Genomic DNA, 18,773 nt, shown 5'->3' with positions numbered 1-18,773 from the left:
GAAATGTGCGGTGCTCAGTTTATTCAACGAAGTCTAATACTTTTGGAAAATCTATTTGTGGCGGTCAGTTTTGATATTGTGACGAGCCGACACAAATAACTCAATGTATGGGAACCACTGGACACTGCTAGAACTCAAATGGCCACAATCTAAGTGATAACAAAAATAAACAATAATATGAATAATAATAATAATTACTCATATTAGCGTGAACTGTCGTCCGATTATGTGAAACGCTATATGCACACTGGATGTCTTGACAACCAATTTCATGAAGGAAAAGTTTCAATATCTCGCCTTCGCTTTTATTTCGGACCATCTCCAAAAAGAAATAAATAACATGCGTTTGTCAAAGTGGGAATTATAATTCGTGCTCTTGATCTGGATTTCCCTCACCTGTTCTGATAACTGTAATAAGTGCCGTCTCGGGGTATTGTACACAGCTGCTTGCCGTAACAGCACAGCGTCTGAGGAGAAAACTCGTACTGTGGGGGGAAAGAAGAAGAGAGAGTTCAGACACACAAGCAGAAAAGTCTGTTTATGTCGAGCGTTTGTGTGCAGACGACCGGGAATTGACTAGTTTTTAATTGTTTTTTTTTGATAGACAATAACTTTATTTAGCGTGCACTGTTAGCACAATACGCTATTTTTGAATTAATTATAGAATTTTCTGAATAATGCAATTAATCACAGAAAATCATAGAAAATAATGTGATTAATTGCGTATTATTTGCATATTATATATGGCGGTATATATATCATTGTACAACCATTTATTATATAATGCTATTTTTATGTTTTCTCTATTATTATTATTATTATTATTATTATAACTTATTTTTGAGAGCTATTATTGTATAACCTTTTATTATATAACAATACATTTATTTGCACATTATTATTTACGTTATTTTGGAAATATACAACCTCTTAATAGTACAACTATTTATTAGACAATAATATATTTAATATACACTTATTTTCACATTATTATTAGTAGTAGTGGCGTTGTTGTGTAACTTGTAGTCAAGTAATTAAACAATAATATATATTAATATACACTTCTTATGTATATTATTATTATTATTAATACTACTTTAGAGTGACATTATTCTAAAACCTTTTATTGCAGAAGAATATAAAGAATATACATTTATTTGCACATTATTATTATTATTTGTGGAGATATTATTGCACAACCATTATACAATGCTATATTTAATATACTTTATTATTGTTATTATTATTATTGAGAGTTATTATTGTATAACAGTTATTCTATAATTATTATTGTAAGTTAAGTGGATTGATGACCAGTACTGAGAGTCAGTTCCTCTCACCTTCCTCCCGCAGCAGTAGCCGAGGCTCTGCATGACGGGGTCGATCTCCTGCTCGAACACCTCGGCCAGTTTGGAGCAGTACTTGTACACGCGCGACGTCTTCCTGTTGTACAACCAGGCGTTGTTGAACATCAACCACATGTCATCCACGTACTGCCACGGCTCCTGATACTGACCCGTGTCCAGCTTGCGCTTGATAGTGGACAGGTCTATGGGGTTCTTCACGATGTCGAAGTAGTCCTGAAGGTAGAAGAAGAATCACCTTCAGTCAAGTTCAGTCAAACGTGTACTCACACAGTTTCACATTTCTAAAGATGATTCAGTGACGATATAGGCATGTGAGACTCACAGGGATGCCAAGAAGCATGGGGTCCACCGGCTGCCGGAAGGGAAGAGACTCCGGATCCTGTCTGTACAGAGACTCCAGGGTGGGCATCAATGCCTGCCGCAACTCTTCAGGCTTAAAGACTGAGACGACAGCGAGCAGGAGTCAAAAGATTTATGAAAGCAACAGAAATAAAAAGACCTAACAGAAAATAAATATCAGTTCATACTTTTCCTGCGAGACTGGGGCGGTGAAGAGGATGTTGTGCCGTTCGTCCGGCCTTCATCTTCCTCTTTGGTCTCCGTCTTCAGGGCTGTCTTCTTGTCCTCGGTCTCCATTGGCTCCTGCTTAGCCTCAAACCCCTCCTGCTCCTCCTTTTTGACCAAAAGGGAGCCTGTGCTGTCCTCCGTCTGACAAAGGCAGAACAAGCACATGTATAATAAAAACTGTTATTTTGGATGTGATTAATCATTTAACAGCCCTAAATTTCATTTGCAATTAATTTCTGTGATGCAAAGCATCATTACTCCAGTCTTCAGTGTCACATGATCCTTCAGAAATCATTCTAATCTGCTGATTTGATGGTGTTGAAAACATGCACAACACACCTCCATCTTGGGCTCTGTTTTGATGCCGATGTCGTATTCTTGCTCTTCTGTTTTAGTGTCACTGGGCGGTGCGTCAGGCACGGCATGCTGGGAGTGCAGCTCGGCGCTGGCTGCTGAGGCTGGGGTGGGCACACGATTGTCACCGCTCTGAAAGACAAATTATCAGATTTATAACCTTTATTTAAATTTTGTCTTAAAGCTGAGCAATTATGGTGTCGTTTTTTGGAAAGATGGCACCGTTTGGTTTGACAACAACACTCTTTGTTCCAAATCCTAGTGAGTTTCCCTGGAAGAACAAAACGGATTACCATTAACAAATACTGCCACCTACTGGTATGGAGGAGTTATCTAAGCCAGACGCAACCCACATGTGCTAGTCAGCTGTAGTCTTTGCATGTGTTCAAGCTCAAACATTTGGCCCAGATGCAGGTGGCATGAGGTGACACCACGTCGTCTTCGGTCAGCACTAGTTCTTTGATGTCGGTTTGGTGTGTCTGGATCTCAATATGTATCGTTTAGGGCCAAAATCAGGCCACAGTCCATTTATTCATCCTAGTATGCATGGCAATTTGACTAGGAATGACTATGAACACTATTCTGATAAAAAAAAATAAAATACAAATATTTGTGTATTCTATGTACGTTTTGCTTCGTGTAGAACCGTGATATTTAGCTTTGCAACATGCTATTTTCAAACACTACTGTCATCAATTGTGAAGAGCCTCTGTGTCTTTACTTAATTGCTTACTAAATATATAATATATAACAGTATTTAGTAATAATATTTAATATAACTTTTTATTTATTATTATTAGTAGTAGTAGTAGTAGTAATAATAATAATAATAATAATAATAATAATTATTATTATTATTAGGTTAGCGATATTTAATTTATTTAATACTATTGTTTAGTAGTAGCAGTAGTAGTAATAATAATAATAGTTATTGTTATTATTATATTGGGTTTATTTTATAGACGTATTGGTGTGTATTAACAATATTTTGTATAAACTATGCCACAAACCAGGACTCTCCAAAAGCAATATATTTCTTTTAATGTGAAATATCACAAAAGTAAATTTACTTATTTAATATATTTTATAATAAATAAATAAAATACTTTATTATTATAAGAACTATCATCATCATCATCATCATTATGAGTAGTAGTAATATTATCAGGTTATGGTTATTTTATAGTCATACTAGAATACAATCACAATATTTTTGTCCAAACTTTTATTTTACAGTAATTTTTTAATACAGTAGCAGCAACATCGACATTATTATTATTACTACTACTATTATTATTACTATTGTTCTCATTATTCTTAAAAATAATTCTAAACACAAAACAAAAACAAAACAGCAAACCATCTTAAAAGGGCAATTATATTTTTTTTTATAGAAAAAATATAAATATTTTCCTAAAAGCGCAATAGCATTCAAAGATTGCGGTCTATGTCCCGACTACCTCACAACCAGTCAGTTATGAGGCTCCACTAGTTTGGGGGATGCTGCCTGTGAGGGAAGCTCACTATGTTTTGGATCTGCGGGTCTCACCGGTGTTCCTGGGTGCTGCTGGGAAGGTAGGGGCAGCTCCGTCTGGGGCTGCATGTGAGGCGGGGTGCCCTGAGCAGGGGCGGAGGCGGGTGTGGAGGCCTGACTGGGCTGCAGTGCTGCGGGCAGGTTAGTGGTGCTGGCGATGGCGTTGGGGGGCGGTGTGGAGCGGAGTGAAGCCTGAGGGGGTGCGGGACAGCCGAGCTGGCGGCCCAAGGGACCAAGTGCATTCAGGGAGAGGTTAGCGTTCGGCTGCTGCTGGGGGAGGAGAGATCACACTCAAGTTTAGAGGGGACATTGTCAGGCAGAATAACATCACTTAGGACATGAGTGCATGTGTGCACCTGTGAAACGGCCGCCTGGGTGTTGGGCTGGCCCATGTTGACGTTCATTGCGTTGGTGTTGGCGGGGAACTGCGCTTGAGCCATGAACTGCGTCTGGTTGGCCGTCTGTGCCACCATGTTCCCGCTGTGAGCTCCCAGCATGCTTTGCGTGGGGGGCATTCGCGTTGGAGACATATTCATCTGCGAAAAAATGAAGAGAACGATACAATGAGATGCGTGTCCGGAGAGCAGAAACGAGAAGTGTCCAGACTTGGACACTGACCGTCGGGACTTGGTTCATGTTGATCTGCTGATGGTTTATCGGAGAGGCGGCACGGGTTGTCATGGGAGCCTGAGACATCGGGACATTGGGCATCGTGCCGAATGGATTCAACCCTGTTAGAAAAACAACACAAAAGATTGGAAACGCAGAGATTTTTGTTTAGAGTTCAGAAAACAAACGCATCTCCAACAGTGATAGGCTACAAGTGGGACTGAAGTACCTTGAGACACCTGCATGCGATTGATGATCTGATTTGGCACACTGGGCATCGGCACAGGTCCGTCTGAAAATAGGGAAGAGATCGGAAATTTTGTGCGTTCAGCTTTGTTGATTTAACACGTTACTTTGGTGCGATTAGTTAGAATTAAAATGTTTTAAAGAGACTTTCAAACAACATAAAATGTTTTTGAACCACATCCCCTTCCCTGCCTTTAATGCACATTAAATCTCATAGCACTATGTATGCAATTCTAATTGCAGCGTAAATGCATTCATGCCACATTTGAACAGTCTGTGTAAATATACCAAAATGCCACTTCAGCTTCTGAAAACACTTTTTTGGGCACACTGTAGCCTTAAAAGTGAAGCTGTAAAGGCCTAAAAATCAATGTGCCATTACTTTGATAAACAAATGGCATATCATGTAATCAGATCAGAGTTCTAACTGCTTGGGAGCCGTAGTTTTAAAGTGACTAACTCTGTGGCCGAGGTCCCATGACATTAGGCTGGTTGAGGGCCGGTGGCTGCTGTCCTGCTGCAGTCATGGGCGTCTGGTTAATAATCTGCTTCTGTAACCGGGACCTTCTCTTCTCCTCCAGCTCTTTCTGGATCTTATAGATCTTCTCTGCCAGAAAGTGATAGTACTCGTCCTATACAGCACACACAGACAACAGTGTTTAAATCAACGTAATCGACACTGAAGATTTGGACTTTATTGGCCTTTAGGATGAGGTGTAACCCTGACAGAGGGGCTGTGCTCACCCTGCTATTAGCCGACTCGTACATATCCCCTTCCACTTTTCGTGCATATGCCACCAGGTTCTCCATGCGACGGTCCTTCAGGGCGGCGGGGTCAGGCGTAGGGAAAATGGCCTGCACCCTAAACAAACACACACAGAGCAAAGCCCGTTCACTCAAAACAATGACTTGTTTTAACAATAAGAACCAGAAATGTTTCTTGAGCATCAAATCAGCATTTTAGAAGAATATATCTGAAGAATCATGTGGCAATGATGCTGAAAATGCAGCTTTGCAGCACAGGAATAAATTACATTTAAAAATATATTCAAATGAAATAGTTATTTTGAATTGTAATAGTGTTTCGCTATATTGTGTTTTTGATCAAATAAATGCAGCCTTGCTGAGCATAATTAAAAACCTTTCTAAAATATATCTAAGTCAAGAGCAGCGTTCACTAACAGTTTGTGTACGAGGTGGTTGCGGAGGTCCTGCGTGACGTGCTCGTGCCAGGATTTCCTCACACCGGTGGCTGACAGAGGGGCGGCTGTGGGCAGGTTACTACCCATGCTGCCTAACAGAGGGCCGTCCGGCATCAGCTGACTGCGTAAGGAGAGCAGGGAGATATTTAGTAAGCAAACAGTATTAAAACACCTATTTTGAGCAATTACGAGCTGGGGTGTGTTTTGATTGGTGTGTGTCCATGTCTCACTTGTTAGGGTTTAGGTTTGACGACATGGTGCCATCTGAGAGCAGCTTAGCCTGGTCTGATGTCGGTACGCCGATTGGGTTCAACTGACCACCCCCTGGACGAAAATAAATCAATCATATAATTATAATCATTTGATATAATATTTAAATCCTAAATTTATTATAATACATCATATTGACAAAGAATTTAAATATATAATAACCCTGCATATATAATAAAAATTAATACTGAAATACTCAAACCAAAAGTATAAAACTATTCATTACTTGAAATAAAATACACATACATTTTCATTTCAATTTAGTATAACACGATACACTAAAATAATAAAAATGTAAACATGCACTAATAACTATAGAAACATGAAAAATTACTATAATAAATGACTGAAACTTTAAACTTAAAAAAGAAAATATAAAAATTGATTTGAAATATGAATAAAGCCTCTATCTCAATACACTGACACTATTTTTGTTGTTTGTTTTTATTCTATTTATTTTGTATGCGTGTTTAAACAAAAAACTAATAAAAGATCATTTATAACTCATACTCCCCAAATGTCTCACACACACACACACACACACACACACACATATATGTATACACACACACACACACACACACACACACATACATATACATATATATATATATATATATATATATATATATATATATATATATATATATATATATATATATATATATATATATATATATGAACCACATAAAAACAAACATTTCATAATAAATACTCATAAAATAAACAAATATTTTGTGTGTTTATGTGTATTATTTTTTGTAGTATCTATTTGATCTATTAACACATTAACTACACATAGACATTCTTCTACAATATAGAGTTGTTCACCGAGCGTGTTGATGGTTCTCATTGGCTGCTGGTGCTGGGTCTGTGCAGTGGTCTGTGCGGGGGACTGGGTCGGTGTGGGGGTCTGGCTGCTGTAGGGGAGGCCGAGGGCAGCGTACGCCCGCTGCATGGAGCTGGGGTCGATGGGCGTGGAGCTGGGTAGAGCGGGGGCCGTCTGCTGGCCCGTGCCAACCGTCCCGATAGGGCTCTGCAGACCAGTGTTTGGGGGACTCAGCATCGCTGTAACGCAGGAAACACATGTCGGCATATTTCAAATAAGATCTGCATGAGATTTCACGTCTGATTCTGCTTAAACCATTGGCAGAATCTGTCCGTCAAAAACGAAAACAAACTCATCACTCATCTCGAACGACGTGGAAAAAACAGGGGAAGTAGAAAGGAAAGGGGAGGGGGTCCGAGACGCCATTTGCATGGGGAAGAAATATGGCAGCGGCGACTCTCCAACATGTAGATCCCACAGCGCAAAAACAAACACTTGAGCTGCCTGCCGCTCTCAGAGTCCTGATGAGAGACGGCTGGCACAGGGAGAGGCGCTCTGCGGGTCTGCTGGAGCTGTAACAGTGTGAGATTTTAATGAGTCACCGCTTAACGCCCCTCCCCCTCAGACACACGGCCCGTCTGAAACCTCCACAGCTACCATCACGGCACTCCTTACAGAATCATGCTGAACAACTGCATATCCTAAAAACAGTGCCGCTTAAACGCAATTTGATCCCTGAATCCTGAATTATAATATAATGATGTACTTTAAAAGAATACACTTGTGTGTATTCATGAATGTAATGGTACAACAATCTTAGGCCACATCCACACGGAGCCAGAGCTTTTCTTATCCAATTTTTCTTCCCCTTGCCTCAAGAAATATCTGCGTATTCACACGAAACCACAAAACGGACTCAAAATGATGAAGTATATATGCCACACCAGCATGAGGCGCTGTAATTCTGCCATAGAGATACACTAAAAACAGAGAAGAAGACTTGGACTATGCGTAAAAACCTTGCGCGTGGTACACAACTGAACATGGAACAATACATTACTTTACCTTTAAAATTGTCCAAATGAGTTCTTAGCAATGCATATCACTAATCAAAAATTAAGTTTTGATATATTAACTGTAGAAAATTTACAAAATATCTTCATGGAAAATTGTATTTACTTAAGAGCCTAATGATTTTTGGCATAAAAAAAAAATCTCTAACTTTGTCACAAATTTTGAATACAATTGAACTTCTTTACATGAGGATGTAGTTTAAAAGCACATACTTGTGAAAAAGAAGTGCGCTTAATTGTACTGAACGTTCACTTGTAGTGTACTTCAAACCTTACAAGAATAATTAAAAGAAGATACTTGCAGATAAAATATCAAGTACACTTTCATAACCAATTCTGAAACACACTTAAGTACACTTTAAACATACTTTGTAATCATTTCAAAGTAAAAGTATTTAAAATGTTTAAATCTTTTCCTGTTTTGAGAAGTGCACTTATTCATTTTATCTACAATATTCATTTTTATCTAAAATACAAATTTTGTATTTTGTATTGTATTAGATTGCAATTAACAAGCACTTAAGTGTCTGAAAATATTACATTCAATTTGCACTTATATTATTATATAATCTTACATAATAATATTTATATATAATTTTATTTCAAAAAGTATATCATTTCCAAAATAAAGGTTCTTGCACACTGAATCAGAAATTTCAGAATGCATTTTTTCATATTCGTCATCCTAAAAGTTTGTCATGCACAGAAACCTTGCACACTGAGTCCGATGCGGATTAATTAATATATATAATACAGGAGCCACATATTAAAAAGACCACCGATTTCCATGGAATGGACCTATACAGTGCTTTGTGCTGCGAGACGAAGTGGATCAACTTGTTAAGACGCCATTCTGGGTTTTGGCGTTCACTTGTACGGTGGCTCTGAATAGTCAAAATGCTTGCTACGGGTGCGAAGAATGCAGAAAGTTTAACCCGATCAGATTTTTTTTTTTTTTTTGATGGATGAAGGTTTCATGGGCAGTGTGTAAACATGATCGACACAACATGTGTTTTTTTTTACGTACGAAAATTTCAGTCGAGAGTTTCAGACTCGGTGTCCAAGGACCTTAAGTATTTCTTTAAGTATGATAAAGTGTAAATCAGTATAAATCAGTCTTCTGATATTATAAATATAAAGTAGTTTTCAGTTATGTAATTCTCACACTTCCATTTATTATTCCACAGAAATGCTTCAATAATATTACATAATAACTATCTTTATTCTTTTATATGTATAAAATGTATATAAAATCATTAAATTAGAATACAATAGAAATATGAAATGACCATTATTATTATCATTCAGTTGTGCTGTCGAGTACAGAGGAGGGACTCACGTTGCTGGTTGCGTTTGTCACTGGCGTTCTTCAGCGGGAGGCAGACGGGACAGTCGTGCCTCGTGCAGTTCTTCCAGTGCGAGATGATCTGCCTCGATGAAGCACAGTGAGCCACTGCAGAGACAGAGACAGAAGAAAGCCTGAGCCAAAGTGCAAGTGTGTCTAACTGCTGCAAAACTGGGAGCAAAAAGATCCTGTGGGAGAGCAGACACACACACATCTGCCACAAGTGACTGCACTAAAACCACAGCAAAGAAGGACATTTTTTTTCTGTGAAGAGTCATTTTTCGTTCCTCACAGGAAGTAAAAACATACTACAAATGACATAAATCGCAGATGTTTTAATTACAGTTATGACATTTCACTGTAGGAGGGATTATCCAGTGGGACGATGAAAACAGAAACTAAGCGAGTGCTAAAATGTTACTGGTTAAGGTTTTTTTTTGTTATAAATAAAAAGGATAAATAAATATGTGATAATTATAAATACTACATAAAGTAATTATAAATTAAATTTCATTATACAATGCAATCAAAATACAACTTAATTTATAGGTGAATTAACATTACTTTAGAGTTAAAACATAAAATTTCTACTTTTACAAATTAAAAAAACATTGCCTTGGCAACTAACTGAAATATGTTGATAAAACAAATTAAATATAACAAAAAAACAATGGATAAAACTTATAAAACAGTGAATTGTCAGTGTAGTAAATTGAAGTAAATCGATACTATAAAAATAAAAACCCTCAAAATATTAATAAATACTATAACAGTGCATAAATAATACTAATATACCACTGGCTACATTGTTTTTTGGTTTGTTTTTCTATACTTCCTGTGGCTCAATCAACAGCATTTAAATCAAATTACAGAATTTAACTTTATTAGAATAGCATTATTAATACTAGTAGAACATTTTAATTTATTTTAAATCACTGTCTTTCATATATGAATATTATTTGAATTACCAATACAAATATTTTTCTTTCAAAAAGATTTAATACTGAACGATATCCATAGCCACTTCACACAAGATATTTGCATTATAATATTAACATTACAGTGTTTTATAGTTTTCCGGTTACAGAAGGAAGCGAGAGTCCTCAGAAGGCACCAAACACATGATGCTTTAAGAGTGGTCTCAGGCCTTCATGTCCTTCCTCAGGAGTCCGAGAGAGAGACACGAGGGTCACAGCGGAGCAACAGGAAGTGAGCTGGCACAGTGGACAGCACGCTTGGCACCAGGCTGGTGTGGGAGTTAAAAATGAAGCCCTGTGCTCCGGCTCCAACATCAACTAAAGCTCTGAGAGACGTCTGCCAACCCCTTAATATTGCATCATACCATAAAGAGAACAATTTTCTCTCTAAATGGACTGTTATACTTGAGACGGAGCAGAGCGTTTGCTCGGGAAATTCCCCGTGTGTTTGAGTGAATGAAACGTTACTGGCTGTGAACCCACAAGTGTTTGCAACGTAATATTGAAGGTCTGTTGTTGTGTATGAGGTGTGGAAAAGGTGCAACACACCTTTTGCAAGAATTGTTTTACATTTATTTGGCAAAGGAACTGCAGGAAGTTTTGTTCCCCACATATATCTTCCTAACCATTATTAAAATGATTTTAACTGTACAATTAGGGAACAAAAGAAATTCCACACAAATTCCCTCACTGTATTAGCATTTTCACCCTTCTGCAACACGATCTTTTCCAGTTGAAATCAAAGCAGCATGTGACGCTCGTGTTTGTGAGTCGTGTGGAAAAGCCTTCCGTGAGCTCTGGTGACAGGCGTTTGAGGTGGACTCACCTTGGCAGGATTTGCCGGCCTGGCAGTGGGTCATGTGGTTGAGGACGTTCTTCATGGTCCTGCAGTGGGGCAGCGCACAGGGCCGCACCTCGCCGTTGGCCTGCTCGCGCCGCTGGCACTTGTGTGCGTGGAGCAGCAGGACCAGCTGCTGCTGGATCAGCTTGCGCTTCTCCGGGTCGGCCGTGGGTCCCGCGGACACGCCCTGACCTGCCACCATCCCCACCGACACCTGCTGCTGCTGGGGCTGCGGGCGAGAGAACCGGCCACGGCGTCACAGAGTCAGCTTCCACCTGCCTGCTCAATCCTGTTAGTGTGAGTGATGGGAAACTCACCATGTTCGGCACGCTGGTGACCGCCGCTGCCTTCAGGTCAGCTGGAAACTGGGGCAGGCTGTTGGGGAGGGCGCCTTTATTCTGAGCGTTCACGCCAGTCGTGCCCATTTGTTGCCCTCCGCTCTGGTACTGACCGAACGGACTGTTGCCACCTGCCATGCCCATCTACAAACCAAAGAAAAGCAGAAACATCACGTCAGGAGACACAGCAGCTCATGTCTATGATGACATCTGGTAAAAGGATCACTGTTACTGTACTATGTGATCAATCAGCATTGTTTTCAAGGGTGAAATCCAGTCTTCTGAATAGGGATCCACATGACTGGGAATTTTGAGTGAGGGCAAAAGATTTCCCCTATGTAAATTTTGTAAGTTGGTCATGTGAACAGAAACAGCCGAGTAAATTGTTTGAAAGTGACTTCTGTGTGAGCTGTGCTTCAAGCCTCACTGTAGACTATTCACTGTAGACTTTTTTGGTCAATTTTGCTAATGTGACCGTACATAACAGATAACCATGGTAAATATGACCACCTGAAAAAAATCTGACCAATGATGTATTTCATAATTTAAATATTTGATCCGTCAATAAGTCTCCTCTCTTTATACCTGATGTTTATATTTAGCTCAGGTATGTCTAAATCTAAATGTGATGTAGACCTAAACTGTCTGTGACCACAAATAAACTCAAACAGACACGACTTAATTAACAGGCTATGTGTGTCTCTTTCTTTTGTGAAATAATGGTAAATACCACTGTATTTCTGTAACTAATTATCAATGTAATACCAATTATCGTAAAACTGGTAACATATTGACGCTTTGGTTTTAAATCTTTAAGTAAACAACAAAAAGTGCAACCAAATGGCCGCTTTTATTAGTGATGCTGCCTAAAATCATCGTAAAACACTATATTTCTATCAAAAAATGAATAAATACTTAATTTTACAGTTATATTCCTGTAACATGAGCATTTGCATTATGAAAAACATTATGGATTATGGGTGGGTCATACTACACTTTTCGTTCCATTGACTTGTTAGGTGGGATTAATCGCGATTAATTTCAGAAAAATGTATGATTAATTCGTTCATTTTTTGAATCGACTGACAGCACTCGTTTTTACATTTTGAATTGATTAGTATTAGTTGTGTTGAACTGGAGTTAAAAAGGAAAAGTGTGAGTGTGATGTCACATCATGACCGTTGCATTTCGTATGCTCTATTGCAGCCAATTAAATGTTCCTCTCCTACATATCAATCAATGAGATGTTAAACAAATCGGGTGGAGTTGCTGGATCTGATCTTGAGTCTTCCCCCGTCATACAATCTCCAGCAGCGTGCCAGCCGCCCGCTCTCCTCTGTTGACATCGCTCCAGCACACCAGATAAGAGAGGCCAGCTGAGAGGCACACGCACCGGCCGTCCCTCCGCTCTGCTCACTCATTCATACACACCAACACACTTCTCCTGCTGCTCTCTGTGCTCACTCATCCACACACACACACACACACATTATCTCTCTGTCGGAGCAGCCAGGATTGACTCTCTCAGCAGATCTGCAGCGTGCCCAGGATTTCCTCACTCGTGTCCTCCGCTTCACACAGATATCCAGAATCACTCATTCACCACTCTTATTTGTCACTGGGACATTGAAGAAATTTGCAACTGTAACAAGACACTTCACAATTTCACCCTGACATGAAACTCTTATTAAAAGGCACGTAACATGTAAGATTTCCATAATAAAATATTCAAAAACTACTTGCACAGAATTATCCATGATTTGTACAGTTATGTGCATTATAACCAACCACAAACAAGTCGTCTGAACTTATGAACGCTGTGGCCAATCAGAGGCGTTCAGATGAGTTTGTTCTTCAGTGCACGAACACTCGCTGACTGAATTAAGCTCTGACGCAAACTCTTTTGTCATAAACAACAAAGTGCTGTACGTATGAAGTAAGAAATTCATACATCGAACCGTGTATGGACCGCTTTACTGAGACTTAAGTCAGTCTCGCATTCTCTTTATAATATATTTGCTGTCTGAATAACTGTGGAAAGTACAGGTAATAAAAAAAAATTATATTCATTACCTCATCCGTGAACATAATCAAGCTTTGCCTTTTTTTGAAAATATTTGAAAAGTTTTTTGTTTTTTTTTCTTGTCAAATAGTGACAAAAACGCTGAAAGTAGTAACAAAGATATAGATGCACTTTTTTTATTATTAGCTTTACTTTTCTCTTTTCGACTGATGCATCAGATTCAGGACATTTATTCTGACAGCATGCAATACTCGTACTTTGATTTCATAAATATTATGTAAAATACATTTATATTACAGCATGTGATATCATATATATCGGCTTTATACCAGCCATTGGGCACCACGATATATCGACATCGGAAATAAAAATAAATAAATATTGGTCGAATAGTTGAGAGCCAATCAGAATCCACCTGATCTTAAAAAGATTGTACATTTAAAATAGCAAGACAAAATCTGCAGCACGCAAACAATAAACAAAGTTATCAAGTGTTGGTGTCAACAATAATATAGTTATCATTAATCACACCATTTATTTCTCAATAAATTAAATATTTCACTGTAGCTGGACACTATTATACACAAATGTTACATACAATCAATCACTGACTTCAAAATATCTCTATAGCCCCTTTCACACTGCCATTCCGGCAAATACAGGGGTAAAGTGTTCCTGTAATTGTTCCCGGGTTGCTAGATTTGGCACTTTCACACTGGCAGTGATTACCCGGGATATGTGCGTGCTTTCACACACAACCCTTGAAGATCCCATAACAACACGTGACATCAGCGCGTGACGTGTAATGTACGAGTCGACAACGCTAGGCACGTTATACTTTCACTGAAGCAAGCAAACGATCTCAGCGTCAGCGCGGAAAGTGAGGAACAAACTGTTCTCTGCTTCATTACAGTTTGCACATATGTTTTCGTCGCGAACGTTGATCTTCCTTCAAAACAGTCGGTAAAAGAGTCGCGCGATGACGCGCGTCATCACTTCGACACGGAATTAGATCTGGCTTTTGTTCACACAGCGCTCGTTCCGGATCGATTACCGCAATGTTACTAGGTCCCCGACCCGGGTTCAATTCGGTAATCGATCCCGGGACGTGGTTGCTTTCACACAGAAGGCGACCCGGCAATGTTCCGGAAATATGGAAAGGTGCAAAAAAATTATATACTTTTCTTTGTAATTGTAAAGCATGTCTAATTATTTGAAATAATGAAATTTAGACAAACAACGATTCATTAAAAGTTAAACAAAAAATACATTTTAGGGCCCTATGAAATTCTTTTCAAATTATGTTTAATTTGTCTCAGGTTCCTTTTTTTTTTTTTTCAACAAATTGCATTTTTTGCATTTTCTTTTCTGGACTCCATTTTAATGGTTAAAACTTAAGTAATCCAAAAGCATGTCTAATTAATTGAAATAATGAACATTTACAAATTGAACGGCTATTTATTAAAAGTTCAATTAAAAAAATGAAATATGAAATGTTTCCATGTCTTATATTAAATTCCATGTTAATGAAATGTTTACAAAATTGTAATAATCAAAATGCATATGTAAGTAAAAAAAAAATATATATATATATATATATATATATATATATATATATATATTTGACTTAATTCAGCAAATATAATGCAGGGTGGTGTAATGAGTAATTTTTAAGAAACGCAAAATTCAAGCATTTTTCAGCCCCAAACCCTTGAAATGACTAGCTCTTTCCGCAAAGGGATTTGAATTGAACATACAAATGCACACACCTGCCATTTCTGACATCCGAGTGCTGCTTTCAGACCCCATCAGTCACTAACCCATCTATCATAGAGACGAGTTTTGTTCATCACATTTGCATAGAGCACAGATGAGATGTGTATGCATGTAACATGGCACTTTACGCTGAGAGCTTTTCATTTTCCTTCCCATCTAGCATTATTCTGCGGCTGGCGTTATCGGCAGGCCTTCAAACAAAATGGCAGAGTTTAAGAGTGTTCTGGCATGCAACCGCTCTCGTAACACAAGCATTTAAGCCTAATAAAAAACACAAGTGGAGGAATGAGTCATGCAATCAAACAATGAGGCAGCAAAGCGCGGCTCCAGATAGAGAGTGATAATGCGAGTCCATCGGCTGTTGCGCTGACAGATCAAACCGGAAACACGACCTGATTTACGCACCGATGGGATTCCACCGCAATTCCAGAGCGATGAAAAATGACATGAAACAGATGCCACGAAACATAACGGTCATTACTTATATGACACAGAATGGCTTAATTCCTCTTAAAAAATAAAGACAGTTTGACGTTCGTCGTAGAAGTCACACTGCAGTACTGTGCGCCAAATTTGTAACATGCAACATGCTTAAACATGCAATTAGTCAACTAATCGCACATTTATATTAATTCAGTTAATTAAACAGCCTATATACTGTGAAGTGGTGAACTAACCCATAATGGGCCTTTAATATGTACATATGGATATCCGAGATCCGTGTTTTCTGCAACTATCCGATGAATAATGTTTTAGACAACTAACGTTTCATCAACTGGTCAGCCCTTATTTCTTCCCAGTCATCAAATTTTTTTGCTGTAGATGCTAAAAGTGATTATAAACATCTCGACATGATAATGTACAGTACGAAAATGCATATTCATTTTGAGATTTGCTGAGGAGTTAATTACTGTTAATGCTACATTTACATTAAATGTGCATTAAAAGATGGCGACGGTAATCATGTTTGCAAAAATAGAGGAAATATAAAGATATTTTGTTTTTTATTTCTGTTTAGCTTTATTTTAGTTGTAGTCATTTTAGAACTCTTGAGTTTTGCAGCTTGCAGCTTTGCATTTTTCAGCTTATAATTCATGGTATTTTAAGCTTTATTTAAATTAACCAAAACTATTTTAACGTTTTTGGTTAATAACAACAACGAAAATAAAACCAAAATACTCGCTAGAAACTGAAAAAAAAAAAAAAAAAAAAAAAAACAGAATACGGCTAATAAATATTTGTGAATAATGCAGCATTTTCATTCCATGGGGAACAAAATTGTTATTTCTGGGTAAGTCAGAAAAAAGAAAGAAATAGTAGCAGCCACTAATGAATCGATTGCCGCTATTTTAATAAATATATTATTTGTGATTTATAGCGAGCAAACAAAACACTCTGGAAAAAAACTTTATGCTTGCTAGCAATAAGCAGCAGATGCTCAATGACTGTGTCGATATGTTTTTGAAAATCATCAGCGCAAATAATTCAGTGACCTCTGGTAAAGTTACATGATTTCTGTGATGCACAACTAGAAAATTATAAGTTAAATATAAATGTCTTCTTACAGAATAATGTTTTTTTTTATGCTATTTCCAACCAGGGCTTAAATACAACGTCAAAATGTGCATTAAAATACATTAATTGATAATAATTCACCAGGGACCGTTTTCATTCTCGTCATCTCAAACCTTCTCACAACTCTGAAATCTAAACGGCTGAAACCACAGCAAAGGAAACTGGCCATCTCACCTTGTTGATATTGCCGGCTTGCTGGGTGTTGATGCCCATCTGCTGCGCCCCCTGAGTGAGCGTGTCTGCCAGGACACTCCCTGCTCCTCCAGGTACCGCCGCCCCCCCTGCTGCTCCCGCCCCTACAGAAGGTGCCACCTGCATGCCGACACCCTGGTACTGCATCCCTGGTGCTCCTCGACCGCGGCCTACAGAGCCCAGAGTCCCATTGATCACCTGACCCTGCTGTCCGCCCACATTCTGTCCCATCATGCCACTGTTCAGCATGGCCTGGTTAAATCCCGTGCCGAGTCCCATGCCAGCTGAGCCAGCGTTATTGCCCTGCGTCCCAAGAGTGCCGCCTGGTTTCTGTGTTTGAGAGGGGTGTGAAGGGGAACCCTGGCCCAGGGGACTCTTTCCAAGCCCGCCCAGCTGAGGTCCGATGCCGCCGGGTTGGGGACTGGCCGAGTTCATCCCAGCACTACTTCCAGGACGCAGGAGCTCGGAGAGCTGCTTGTGCTTGGCAGCAGCGTCGGGGACCATGGGGCTATGACCTGTACCTGTAGCCCCACCATTAGAGGACATGGACATCAGCCCCAGGTCTCCATTAGGTATCAGCTCATCTGGAAGATCGTTCTCCAGGTCATCCCAGGAAAGTGAACCCAACTCTGAGGAAATAAAGAGAGGGAGAAATGTCATTTTGTGTGTGGTTCCTTCTTCTCTTCTCTTTACAAGGTTGAGAGTTTCTTATTGACCTTAATGCACATAAATTTGACGTGAACAAAAATGAGAATTTGATGAATGCCTCAAGACGTCTATGAGAAACCCAGTTTGCAGGTTTCAATTCATGTATTTTTATGCAAACACTGAGAAATTGCATAATATTTGCTGGTTGGGAATTTAAGTGCATATAAAAAAATTATAATAATATAATATGAATGCTTGAGGCAGACAGATCAGGAAGACGTGCACATTTACTGCATAAAATAAATAAATAAATTGTTTTAAGACTGTTAGAAGAAAAAAGTAGTAGAAAAGTAGTGTTCTACAATTCTAAAAAACTTCCTCGTATTTAATCTCATTAGCTTCATTTCCATCTATGTACTTTTATCCAACTATTGAGAAACTGCATACAAATTGCTGGCTGGAAATTCCCAAAGTGCATAAAAATGTATATGATCGCTTGAGAAGCATTTTTTTTAATTGGTAAGACGACACACTAACTTTTCTTCAGATCAGATTTTATGTAAAATGTGTTGCTGATTGAAACATGTATCTATATCAAAATTATTGCATTAACCTTCTCCCACTTTATGAATGATTATTTTAGGTTCAATTGGTGCTTGTGTAAGGAACAGAACAGAACACGGTTATTTCTAATCTGCTGTTAAAAACTAAGCTCAGAATCAATTAAAGAGAGAACTGGGATGCCTTCAGAAAATCTCACAATCAATGCACAATCATTTCTTGATTGGCGATGCATCGATTTATTGTCCGAGCCCTAATACACAAATAAATTAATAAATATTTAAATTTCTAAGGTTTCTACAATATAAGCTTTCTCCTCTGACTGAGGTCTATTAAATTTCATATTAAGCGTCTAATGGAAGCTGTGGTTCTGACACCATGAAAATATTGTTTTAGCAGCTCCATGCGGTGAAGGAAAACAGCAGAGAGAGAGCAGTAGTCTGAAT

The 18,773-nt window shown here is 38.6% G+C and overlaps 1 protein-coding gene across 1 annotated transcript in view; it reads right to left on the bottom strand.

Annotated features, from left to right (window-relative positions):
- Positions 1-18,773, bottom strand: part of crebbpa (CREB binding protein a) — a 37,505-nt gene that overhangs the window by 9,326 nt on the left and 9,406 nt on the right. Inside the window, exons 2-19 of the mRNA XM_052591180.1 lie at positions 17,101-17,747; positions 11,532-11,696; positions 11,200-11,443; positions 9,391-9,504; positions 6,981-7,217; positions 6,110-6,203; positions 5,860-6,000; positions 5,422-5,539; positions 5,138-5,309; positions 4,661-4,723; positions 4,441-4,553; positions 4,179-4,358; positions 3,838-4,089; positions 2,274-2,420; positions 1,895-2,075; positions 1,690-1,808; positions 1,341-1,580; positions 397-485 (exon numbers count right to left, since the gene is read on the bottom strand). Of these exons, the coding sequence (XP_052447140.1) occupies positions 397-485; positions 1,341-1,580; positions 1,690-1,808; positions 1,895-2,075; positions 2,274-2,420; positions 3,838-4,089; positions 4,179-4,358; positions 4,441-4,553; positions 4,661-4,723; positions 5,138-5,309; positions 5,422-5,539; positions 5,860-6,000; positions 6,110-6,203; positions 6,981-7,217; positions 9,391-9,504; positions 11,200-11,443; positions 11,532-11,696; positions 17,101-17,747 (3,316 nt within the window). The remainder of the gene's footprint in view (positions 1-396; positions 486-1,340; positions 1,581-1,689; positions 1,809-1,894; positions 2,076-2,273; positions 2,421-3,837; positions 4,090-4,178; positions 4,359-4,440; positions 4,554-4,660; positions 4,724-5,137; positions 5,310-5,421; positions 5,540-5,859; positions 6,001-6,109; positions 6,204-6,980; positions 7,218-9,390; positions 9,505-11,199; positions 11,444-11,531; positions 11,697-17,100; positions 17,748-18,773) is intronic.

Source organism: Carassius gibelio, chromosome B22 (genome assembly GCF_023724105.1).
Source record: "Carassius gibelio isolate Cgi1373 ecotype wild population from Czech Republic chromosome B22, carGib1.2-hapl.c, whole genome shotgun sequence".
In the NCBI taxonomy this organism is placed as follows: domain Eukaryota; kingdom Metazoa; phylum Chordata; class Actinopteri; order Cypriniformes; family Cyprinidae; genus Carassius; species Carassius gibelio.
The sequence above is the reverse complement of the archived record's forward strand: the minus strand, read 5'-3'. Positions and strand labels throughout refer to the sequence as shown.